Source organism: Malaclemys terrapin, chromosome 4 (genome assembly GCF_027887155.1).
Source record: "Malaclemys terrapin pileata isolate rMalTer1 chromosome 4, rMalTer1.hap1, whole genome shotgun sequence".
NCBI lineage: Eukaryota > Metazoa > Chordata > Testudines > Emydidae > Malaclemys > Malaclemys terrapin.
In genome coordinates, this window is record NC_071508.1 from 145271485 (window position 1) to 145284002 (window position 12518).

Sequence of the window (12518 nt, forward strand, 5' to 3'; positions counted from 1 at the left end):
GCAAGTCCCTAAACCAAAATGTACACAGGTGGCCACCATGTGTCCTCATTTTCTGGGTGTCTGGGGTCTGATTTACAAAAGGGGTGAGCGTCCCTAACTACAATTCAGGACAGTGGGAGCTCTACTCTGAACACACACAGTGCTATAAAATGCTAAGAACACTGAAAAATCAGACCCCATGCATCTCCGATTGGGCAACCAAAACTAGTTAACAATTTTGGCCTTAATCTCTGTGCCTCGGTCCTCCGAGTGTAGCATTGGGATGATAATATCCCCACCTCTCACAGCGTTTGTGAAGGTAGTTCATTAATGTTTGTAAAGAACTAAGATGTTATTTTGAGATCACCATAGAAAAACTCTTGGGGAAATTAAATAATTCTGTACTAAGTGCAGGTTTTGGATGGTGTGCAGTAAATAATGCACGGGGCCTCACATTGAATGATGAGGATAAACATATCTGCCATTCAATGAGCAGTCTGTCCATCCTAATGTAAGTTTTTTACTGTAATTTCATAATTTTTTTAAAAATATATAGTATGGAACTATATTGACTCCCAACCTGGCCATCAGCAGGGATAATCAGATTCACAGCACAATCCTCTACCACTTGAACTGATGGAGTAACTGGTAGTGGTGCAAGGCTTTCTATATGGACCTGCCCCAAGAGTGGGATGGACACACACTTGGCCAATTGGTTTCACAGCTATTTGCTAGACACAAAGGATTGTTGAGACTGAGGAATAACAGGTTCAGTTCCAGGTTCTGCAAGGCCCAGAGAGTGTGCTCAAGTGGTTATAGACTCTTCCAACCCTATCTCCCCGGCCTCTCCCTGCCTCCTGTGGAGGGAACACAGGAGCAGCTCCTGCCCTGTTTCCATACCACACGACATTGTACAACAAAAGAAAACTACATACAGGAATATAATAAAATACCCTGCTAAAATACAAACTCCTAGAAACAAATGAAGGGGGCTTGCTTATATGCACACACATATATGTAGCTGAAATGGATTAGAAGGGGAGGTTATAGTCCCAAAATATTTTCCTCCCAAAATATTTTTACAAGTGAGGTGATTAAAGTGAGCTGGATTTTATAGGGGTCTGTCTTCTACACCATAGAGTCCAGCACATCGCTTGTAACCTTAAAATGTGATCTTTAAAAATGTTGAGGAAGATATGGTAGATAATCATCAGTATTAGCCTGTAGAAGCAGTTGTCAAATATAGCCAGCACTAGCACCACTAATAATTTTAAAGATCAGTTGTGTCAATTTAAAGTCAGTCCGTCCACCTCTTTGCAGGCAGCCATACAAGGTCAGCATAATATGGTCATGTTAGCTAAAACCAATCAGCAGTTTTGCCATTGCAAGCAAGCAATGGAGCATCTCTGCTGAGAGCCCTTCAAAGAAAAATTTAGAATAAATGAGGCTTTTGAGATTCCAAGGGCATGTGTTGCTGTTATGAGATAGTCACAGAATAAGGACACCATGAGTACAAATGGTGTAACAGAGGCTGGAGAGGAAACTTGCATATCACATCAGATGTGATTTTTGTTTAGAAGTCCTAGCAAAAAGGGAGACCAGTATGCATTCTTAAAATAACTCACTGTATTGGAACTAATCCTTTTTATACAAACACTCATTCCACTTTAATGTCTCTGCTTATTAATGTCTAATACCCAAAACAAGACATAGGTCTTCCAAAAGCTGAGGGTGAAATAGCCATGATGTATCCAGCTGGCAATAAAATTCAGGCATTTTTTCAGACCATAGGCTGAGCTTGCAGAGTTCCCGGGCCCACCTCTTGAATACTGTGTGCGGATGTGGTCACCCCATCTCAAAAAAGATATATTAGAATTGGAAAAGGTTCTGAAAAGGGCAACAAAAATTATTGGGGTATGGAACCGCTTCCATATGAGGAAAAATTAAAAAGACTGGGACTTTTCAGCTTGGAAAAGAGACAGCTAAGGGGGGGATATGATTGAGGTCTATAAAATCATGACTGGTGTGGAGAAAGTAAATAAGTAAGTGTTATTTACTCCTTCTCATAACACAAGAACTAGGGGTCACCAAATGAAATTAATGGGCAGCAGGCTTAAAACAAACAAAAGGAAGTATTTCTTCACACCACGACAGTCAACCTGTGGAACTCCTTGCCAGAGGATGTTGTGAAGGCCAAGACTATAACAGGGTTTGAAAAAGGACTAGATAAATTCCTGGCAGATGGATCCATCAATGGCTATTAGACACGATGGGCAGGGATGGTGTCCTTAGCATTGGTTTTGCCAGAAGCTGGGCATGAGTGACGGGATGGATCACTTAATGAGACACTTGTTTCACAAAGGATTTCAAGATTTTGAAACATGTTTTCATTCCTATGCAGAACAAATCCCCAAAATTTTGAAATTCTCTCTGAAAAAAGTTTTGGGGGAAAAAATTGTTTCAAATTGATCAAAATGTTTTTATCTCATTTTATTTTGATGTATTTTTTATTTTATATTATATAGTGAAACAAAATTTGAAAAGTTTCATTCCAGAAATGTTGAAACAAGACATTTCAGCCTTCTCAGAGGAATTCTTCCATGTTTTCCTCTAAAACAAAATGTGAGCAAAATCATGTCAAGTGTTTCCATTTTGATGGAAAATGGTCCCATTGAAATTTTAGGGCCAGCGCTACTCATGGATGAGAGAGGGAGCTGTCTGTCAAGCTGATGATGCTTTCTCACCCATTGTTTAGAAAGAAACTTGCCAAGAATCTTCACATATGCACTGACCACTGAAGGAGTGTTGTGGAACTGTGAGAAAATTTAATGATTAATAACTCAAGCGTATAGAAAGTTATCTGTATTACAAAATAGATTATTCAGCTGCTTTATTTTCCAAAACCGCTATGAAATTAGCAAAATCCTCCCTGGAAATGACATGCAAATCCATAGGTGGCTGATAGGGGTCATGAAAATAGTTTATCCAGATCCCTTAGGCCGCTTTGAAGATCTCAGCATTGTGAATGCTGATTTCTGAAAATGTATTTTATTTGCAAAATATAATTTGCAATGTTCTGGTTTGAAGCTGGCGCCTCTTCTGTCCGTGTATATGGAAGTGGCATACTTCATGGAATACAATTGTGATCCAGGGTCATTGTTTTTTTCCCTACAGCTTCAAGTAGTGGGACAAGGCTTCATAGAGGCTATGTAGAAGAAGCTACATTAGAAGACAAGCCGTCGCAAACTACTCACATTGTGTTTGTTGTGCATGGTATTGGGCAGAAAATGGACCAAGGAAGAATCATCAAAAACACAGCTATGTGAGTGCTTTATTATATGTCCAATAGTGACTCTGAAGCCCATATGAAGACTCTGCTGACATTATTCAGGTAGCTTATAAATGACAGCCTAGTCTTCAGTGTAAGACATACCTTTCTCTGGGGCCATTTGTTTTGATAGTGTGGATGCGCAAATGTTCATTGCTTTTTTTCACATTAAAGTTTAAACTTTTGTGCCTAGTTAGAGCAGTGCCTGGAAGAAGCACAAGATTTTAAGGCTATGTCTGCACTGCAGCCTGTGTCAGCAAAACGTATGTCGCTCGGGTGTAAATATTCCTCCCCCTGAGCGACATAAGTTACGCCGGCATAAGTGTTCATGTGCACAGCTCTATGCCATCAGGAGCGCTTCTCCCACCGACATAGCTTATGCTGCTTGCAGAGGTGTTTTTTTTTCTTGCCTGTCTGCATGGAGCGCCTTCCCCAGACACACTGCACTGCTGCAGGGCTGTACATACAGACATGGCCTTTAGTTTGTTTTAGTCCTGGCCAGTACCCTTCACCATATGGGGGCAGGGCAGAGGATTTCTAGGACTGGTGGTCAGTGGCTCACTGGTCAGGTAAGGAGAGGTATTCCCTTGCGTCAAATCAGAGTGAATATCATCTTGTCCTTGACTGGCAGAACAGTAGGTGAGTTTAAAGATATCTTGGAGAGGGGAAGGAATATGAGGAGTCAGTCTGGCTATTGTCACTCTGACAGTAGAGGGCCAAGATTATTTAAGTATGAGTAGAGGTTGACTTATTCTGCATAGAGATCTACTGCAAAGAGAAACACATATCCAAAGCTTACTAATGACCACCAAACCTTTCCTTAAACATCTTTTGATGAGACTGATAAGTGAATGTTATGAATTTGTGAAGGCGATAAAATATATATACACACTCATTGACAGTCATACTTGCTATGGTGTATGATAGCCAAGCTCATGACTCTTCACTGGTCTATGAAGGCTGATCCTAAAATCATCTACTGTAAGAGAGTTATCAGCATTTTGGCTCTTAAAAGTGTACTTGATCATCAGAGTGTGTTGTGCCTCATCCATTCTAAGAATGAAAATCCGGTTTTAATTTGTCTTGTGTGGCAGCTCAATAAAATACTGATGTCTCCTAGTGAGATCTGAGTAGATAAGTCTTTTTAGGAGGTGCGTGTAAGATTGGTTTGCTTATTAAATGTTTTCATTTAGTGTAAAGAGCTAGTTTGGTAATTACAATGTAATAGCAGAAGCCTTAAAATTTGTTTTCCTAGCCAGTCTAATAGTCTAGATAGCATGCCCTGATATAATTTTTTAAACGGGTTTGAGCTGATGGGGCATGGGAGTGCACAGGAAGTCACTTGTTCTCCAGAGGCCAGGTTACCACCATGCCAGAGGGCTGTTGGGAGTAGGGAAGAGCCATGCTTGGGACTCAGAGAACTCATGCCCGGCAAACGTTTGTTTAATTTTTTGCTAGACAACAGAAGGATTTGTTGTGGAGTCTTGGTGTTGAGGTGCTAAACTATATTTATCTATTTGTCAGGTACACTGATGGTAAAGATTTAATAATTTCATAGATTCATAGATTCTAGGACTGGAAGGGACCTCAAGAGGTCATCGAGTCCAGTCCCCTCCCCTCATGGCAGGACCAAATACTGTCTAGACCATCCCTGATAGACATTTATCTAACTTACTCTTAAATATCTCCAGAGATGGAGATTCCACAACCTCCCTAGGCAATTTATTCCAGTGTTTAACCACCCTGACAGTTAGGAACTTTTTCCTAACGTCCAACCTAAATCTCCCTTGCTGCAGTTTAAGCCCATTGCTTCTTGTTCTATCCTTAGAGGCTAAGGTGAACAAGTTTTCTCCCTCCTCCTTATGCCACCTTTTTAGATACCTGAAATTTCATTTCATAGAATCATAAAATCATAGAAAGATAAGGCTGGAAGGGACCTCAAGAGGAGTCCAGCCCCCTACACTGAGGCAGGATTAAATATACCCAGAGACCATCCCTGACAGGTGTTTAACCAGCTCTTAAAAACTTCTGATGATGGTTCAGGTTATGGACGTGATTCTGCAAACAGTTTAACACATGTGAGTAACTTGAATCATATGAGTAGTTCCACTGATGTTTTCACAAAAGTCAGTAGAACTACTAACAAGTATATTACATGTGAAAGTATGTGCAGCATTGGGTTCTGTATTTTTACCTGACTTCATAAATGATAGCTACTATGTAAACCTTCATTTAGATTCTTCAGTAAAATCTAGATCCAGTGCCGATGCATCAATAACTCTATTGCTGTAGTTATGAAGTGGACTGGTATATTAGCTAAGTGTTCAGCTAACTTAAATTATCATTCAACTCTGTGGTGTTTTCTTAGGATAGATTAGATTTCTTGCTGTACTAGTCACATAAACCAAGTAAACCTTTTTATTTCAACTATTGTAGAAGATAAAAGTTGTCGTCTTACAGCAGCAATATGCTGGTCTGCGACTGTCTACACTACAGCAGCTATAGCGGTGCTTCTGCACCGATGCAGCTACGTCGCTGTAGTAGCGCTTCTGGTGAAGACACGCTATGCTGACGGGAGAGAGCTCTACTGTCTGCTTAATAACTCCTGCCTCCGTGAGAGGCGGTAGCTATGTCAGCGAGAGAAGTTCTCCTGCCAACGTAAAAAGCAATAGAGGGTCCTGTGGCACCTTTGAGACTAACAGAAGTATTGGGAGCATAAGCTTTCGTGGGTAAGAACTTCACTTCTTCAGATGCCAACGTAGCGCTGTCCACACTGATGCTTAGGTTGGCGTAATTTACGTCACTCGGGGTGTGGATTATTCACACCCCTTGGTGATATAAATTATTCTGAAGTAATTTGTAGTGTAGACATAGCCTGATTCTTTTCTAGTGCTTTCCTGCTCCTACATGTTAAAAGTTCAAGAGCAAGTAATGTAAAACAAAGGGTCAGAGACCAGGATCCCTTGATAAAATGACAGGGCTAATCTCCAAAGCAACACACATTAAACCTTAGATTCTTCTTCGAGGAGTGTCCCTTTGGGTGCTCCACTTTAGGTGAATCTGCACCCCTGCATTTGTAATTAGAGATTTTTAGTAGCCGTGCCTGACTGGGTCACACATGTGCTGTCCCCGTCTCGCACTATCTCAGGCAGTTACATAGTGCTGTGCGACCAATCCTCCCTCAATTCCTTCTCTACCGCCCTTGGCTTGAGACGGAACATTTGGCAGTGCCTCTGAACTTTATATTTAGTCTAGCTTAACTTTAGAACACTAGTTAGTTAATAGTTTAATACCATACCTCTTCCCCATTTATTCTTTTTTTAAAATAAAATTCTTAGGAATTTAAGTTTTTCAGATACCCCTTAGTATAGTATAGTTACCCTCACAGGAAAAACCCTATACTAAGGGGCACGCCCAACTCCCCAAGTATTAAACGTTGCCTCACTTGCTGATCTTCAATCCTGGTGTCTGATGGGCACTCCCAGTGTGTTCGCTGCCTTGGCAAGACACACATACCATAAAAGTGCTCCCACTGCTACAATCTCAACGCTCATGCCAGGAGAGCAAGGGACCTACTGCTAAAACTCCTCATGATGGAGAAGTCTCTGTGTCCAGGATCACGGACCCCTCCTCGGCCCCAATCTCCAATGGCAGCATCTGGCAGAGATTCCCCACCACCCTCTTAGAGGAAGGAGCACTCCGCCAAAAAGGCAACAAAGAAACTTGCTCCAACTTCCCCTCCTTGGGAATCTGCCAAAAAGAAATGTTTCCTGACCTGTCAGACCCTGTTGGTACCAACTGCACCAAGACTTTCCACTCTGAGGTAGCGGGACATCCATTATCACGGGTACTATGTGAACCAAAGACCCTAAGTGGGCTGACGCAGAAAAAGGCACTATAGGGAAACCTACCATCCTTGCCTCAGTACTGCTGGAGCTGCTCAAACATGTGGCACCGAGCAGCTGGGCTACACTCTATGGCATCGCAGTCTATGGCACCACCTTCTGCCTCCACAGCGCATAGCGCACGACCCTTGGCACCGACAGTCGCAGTAAAGGCATCGGTACCACTTACGACAACACTCATCGGTACTGATGCTCTGCAATTTCTTTGCCATAAAGATCTTCTGGTCCCCTCAGCACCAGAATCTCCACTCCTTGGTTCTGACCTTACTCCAGCACGCTCGGTACCGTGCCAGCTTACCACACCACCCAGATCAGCTCCTCATGGATGATGATGAAGAGGATATCTACTCCTCCCATTACTCCTTGCCTGTTCACCCAGCTACCAGACCAGCTCCACCAGAGTACCATGAATACCACCCCAGACCTGAAACTCAAGGATGGTACAGACGTCCATGGATGCCCCACCTATGCCATTTCCACCACATTGGCCTTACTGGGACCCATGAGCGGCATACCGCCAACACTATCCTAAGCCTCCCAATCCACTCAGGGAGAAGTCAAGGCATTCCCCATCATCCTCTGCACCCATACCTTCAGAACCTCTGGAAGAGGCAGTCGAGGAATTGGAGGAGACTTTGGATCAGGAAATCACACCAGCTGCAAATATTTCATCTTCTACCTTGCTCCCATCCACAATGGGGAATGACCTTAAACAGTTCCAGGAACTGTTTAAGCCGATTGCAGATTCCCTGGAGATACTGCTCCCGTTCCAGCCCTCAGTGTCCTAACAACCTCCTTCTAAACAACAATTTTCAGGGTTTGGTTGAGGACCAGAGACACCTCCCACTTTTTCTGTTGCTGGGCCCATCCGACAACATCCATCCATTCAGAGACCGTCTGACTCCATTTCATCCAGCGTGACGAAACATCACATCAGACAAATGGGTAGTAGAAATCATCGAGACTGGATATTCCATCCAATATACTTCCCTCTTCAGGGACCCTTCTCATGAACATCTACGATGACAGGAGGTAAACCATCGCAAATGCCTCTTAAGAGCAGCAGAACCAGTACCAACACAACACAGAGGGAAGGGTTTCTACTCCCATTACTTTCTAACCTAGAAAAAAAACTGGAGGATGGAGGCCCATTCTTGACTTAAGAAGATACAACAAATTTGTGAAGACTCAGTGTGACCATCCTAAAATCGCTATCAGTGATAATTCCAGCACCAGAATGAGGGGACTGGTTCTTGGCCCTTGACCTCCCAGGATGCATATTTCCACATAATGATACATCCCTCACACAGGGAGGTTTCTCAGGTTTGTTCTGAGAACAGATCATTTCCAGTACAAAGTACTCCCCTTCGGATTATCCTCTGCTCCATGGGTATTCTCAAAAGTCTATGGGGTGGCAACCCACCTCTGCAGACAAGCGGTCATAATATTCCCCTGTCTGGATGATTGCCTGCTCAAAGCATTGACTCAAGAAGAGGCACTAAAAGCTACCCAAAAGACAGTAGCTCTCTTCACGCAGCTAGGTCTACAAATAACAAAAATCAACATTCACACCGGAGCAGAGATGAGTTCATCGGTGCCTACCTCTCTGGAAGCTACAGCTTCTCTTCCCTGTCACAAGTTTACCACTCTAGTCAGTCTAATCACCACAGTGCAAACCAGCCCACAGACATTGGCCAGGACCTGCCTCCAACTGTTAGGCCATATGTCAGCAATGACATTTGTTGTCAAACACTCCAGACTGCACGTGATGCCTGCAAGACTGGCTCAGGACAGTGTATGTTCCACCCAGACACACACAAACAAGCGTCTTACAATGCCAACCACACTAAAAAAAATTCTCTATATTGGTGGACTCAACCACACGACCTTTGCACAGGAGTTTCCTTTGCACAGACCCCTCCATCAATGATACTCACATCGGACGCTTCTCTGCTAGGTTGGAGAGCACATCTGCACAACCACACGATCCAAGGCTGCTGGTCCCCATTGTAATCACACAACACTTAAACCTACTGGAGATGCAGGCAGGTCGCAATGAATGCTCACACTTCATAGCCATGATCAGGAAAAGACCATGTCGCTTTGTATGTTTTATATAAACTGATAAGGGGGGGCACAGCCACACTCCCTATGCACAGAAGCCATGCTACTATGGAACTGGTGCATCCACCACAATATTGACATCTCAGCTTCCTACCTACCAGGATGCGAAAACACTACTGCAGATGCACTGAGCAGAAAAATTTCTCATGACCACTAGGGGAAATGAACATCAGGGTACTACAGAGCATATTCAGACACTGGGAGTTCCCAATAGAGACCTCTTTGCAACAACCCAGAATGCCAAATGCCCATACTTTTGCCCCAGAGCAGGACTGGGACCCCATTCTCTAGGCGATGCTTTTCTCTTCAAATGGGATGCACATCTATTGTACGCTTTTCCCCCGACCCCCCCTCGCCCCCCTTTTAGCCAAGGTCATACACATAAGGACCCAAAGTCCTCAATCTTTAGGGTCTGTCTTTATAGGGATCCATCCTCATACAAGTCTATGGGGTTTGCCTTGTCATGCTGTTCTCACGTTTGAAGTGATAATCAATCATGCAGATGGCACAGCAATGACGGTTTGTTATCTTGCTCTTTGGTTCTTCGGGCTTGTCCTTGGGGCTGTTGGGGGTGGATTCCGGTGTGCCCTCAGGGTTATCGGGTTATCTCGCCCAGCGCATTCTTTGGCCAAACGGTCCTGTCGGAGGGTAGTTGGTTTTTCCTCCTCCAGTTGTGGTGTCATTTATTATGATTCTAAGGCTGGCACCTCAACCTTTTATTACCCATACAACCGCAATCACACTCTATTTCACTTAGCATTTTTCCTATCACATCTATATTTTATTACCTATTCATTCTTTAACATAACCATTCTAAAGTCATTGGGGCATGACAGACTCCAATAAACCTATTCATACCATTTGTTACATATGAAAAGAAAAGCAAGCAAGATAAAAATACAAGAGTGGGGGGTTAACAGATCTTATTCCTGAGTTCAGGAAAACAGTTGTAACAGCAGCTGTCCTTAATGGTAATCTTATCACTTTAAAACAGACTTTTTGTCTCAGGATGTGCTTCTACAATTAACACAGCCTTGTAAACTGACAGGCATATTTCAATTAGCACAGACTCCGCAGACTGAGAGGCGTATTTCTTTCTAATGGTCAGGCCAAATCTGGGGTCTGCTCTGGGCCATTCTTTCTCACATTTTCCCACAACATAAATGTATTAATTATTACTTTTATCCAACATCTTCCGTTACGGCTCGGTTTATTGTAGCAGAAGCTCAACTACACCCTGCAGAAGCATAGCTGTACCACCCGTTTACCTCCCCCACATCCCGAGGAGAGAACACCGAGATCCTTTTGCATTTCCCCTTTATTGTAATCATCAGCCCTCCCCATCCCCAGGTGGGCAGTTCTGGTCACGGTCTCGGCCCAATAATTGCCCTCTAATTTCCCTGCTAAATTCCCTGCTCCTGTTTGTTTACCCTCGTTCATGACCATTGTTTCCATATAAGGGGTTGTTGTTGAGCACTTGGCTATCTCTGTCAGTGAACACCTGTAAGCTTGTCATTTTGGGGTTTTCCATGTGCATCTCTGCCGGCACCTACCAGGCAGACTCAATGTAACTCCCCACACAGAGGAGGTAAAGAAAATTCTTTTAAACAGAAGAAGGTCTGCTAGACGGTGTACCTACTTACGCAAATGGAAGAGATTCCATGCATGGTGCCAAAATAAGCAAACAATGGCCACTACTTCTCCTTTACCAATGGTGCTGGATTACATACTGGAACTCAAAAAATCTGATCTCTCGAGCTCGATCAGAGTACACCTCATGGCAATCACAGTGTTCCATCACGATGTGGATGAGTTCTCAATCTTTGTTCACCTTACCACTAAATGCTTCCTCTAGGGTCTTTACCCTGAAACACAAGGCTCTACCCCATCATGGAACCTCAGTCTGGTGCTTCAGACCCTTACGGGGACCATTTTTGAACCATTAGTGATGTGTTCACTTCTCCATCATTCGATGACTGTGGCCTACCTCGTCGCTATCACATGCACCCGAGGAGTAGTGGCGCTGGGGCCCTCATGGCACACCCGCCATGCCCAGTATTTTTCAACAGCAAAGTTACCCTAAAACCACATCCCCAATTCCTACCTAAAATAGTTTCAGCATTGCATTTGAATCAACCCATCCATCTCTCACTGTTCTTCCCAAAACCTCATGGGAACAAATGAAAAGCAATGTTTCATACCCTGGACATCCAAAGGGTGCTAGCTTTTTACATTGAAAGGACAAAGTCTTTCAGAAAATCACCAAAGTTATTTCTTTCCATTACGGAACGATCTAAGGGATCTAACGATCATATCCAAACAAAGGCTGTTGAAATAGATCTCCGACAGCATTGATTTTTGCTATCCCCATCAACAACTACAACCCCCATCGGGGACCCACACACACTCCACCAGAGCACTATCTACATTGATAGCTTTCCTCAACAATGTGCCTACTATGGACATCTGCGAAGTAGCAACCTGGGTGTCCACCATATGTTCACACAACATTACTCCATAGAGCAGCACTTGTCATCAGACACTCTACTGGGACTTGCGGTTCTATCATCTGCCACTATTGCAACTCCTAAGCCTCTTCCTTCCACAGAGAGAACTGCTCTACAGTAACCTTAAGTGGAGCATTCACAGGGAAGCTCCTCAAAGAAGAGGGGGTTTCATTTCTGTATTGAAGCAGGTTCTCTCAGGGTATTTGGGTGGCGATCTACTTCTCTGGTGGAGTGTCCTTGTAGAGACCTCACACCCATGGTTGCCACCTACCACCCCACACTGGAACCCATACAGTATGTCACCAGACTACAACCCATACTCATTGGGGACCGATCGTGAAAGAAATCTTTCCTGAACCCCTTCTTCTGGCCTTCAAACAACCCCACAACCTCATCATCTGAAGCAAGCTCCTCACAGACCAGGACACACCAACTCAAAGCAGCAGATCCTGCCAGAACAGATGCAAAACCTGCAGATGTGTAGCAGTGGAAATAATGATCAACAACCCCCACAACACACCTTTCAAGATCTGTGTCCTACACATGTGGTGTACCTCATCCAGTGCACCGACTGCCCCAATAACTGTATGGGTAAAACTAGACAATCAATATGCTCTCGAATGAACTCACTCATGAAAATGATGATAAAAGACAAAAACACCCTATCACCTCTGG

General features: G+C 43.6%; 1 protein-coding gene across 2 annotated transcripts in view; it reads left to right on the top strand.

Moving 5' to 3' along the window:
* DDHD1 (DDHD domain containing 1) overlaps window positions 1-12518 on the top strand; it is a 118179-nt gene that overhangs the window by 47243 nt on the left and 58418 nt on the right. For both annotated transcript variants that reach the window (XM_054026674.1, XM_054026675.1), the window contains one exon: window positions 3154-3301. In XM_054026674.1, coding sequence (XP_053882649.1) covers window positions 3154-3301 — 148 coding nt within the window. The remainder of the gene's footprint in view (window positions 1-3153; window positions 3302-12518) is intronic.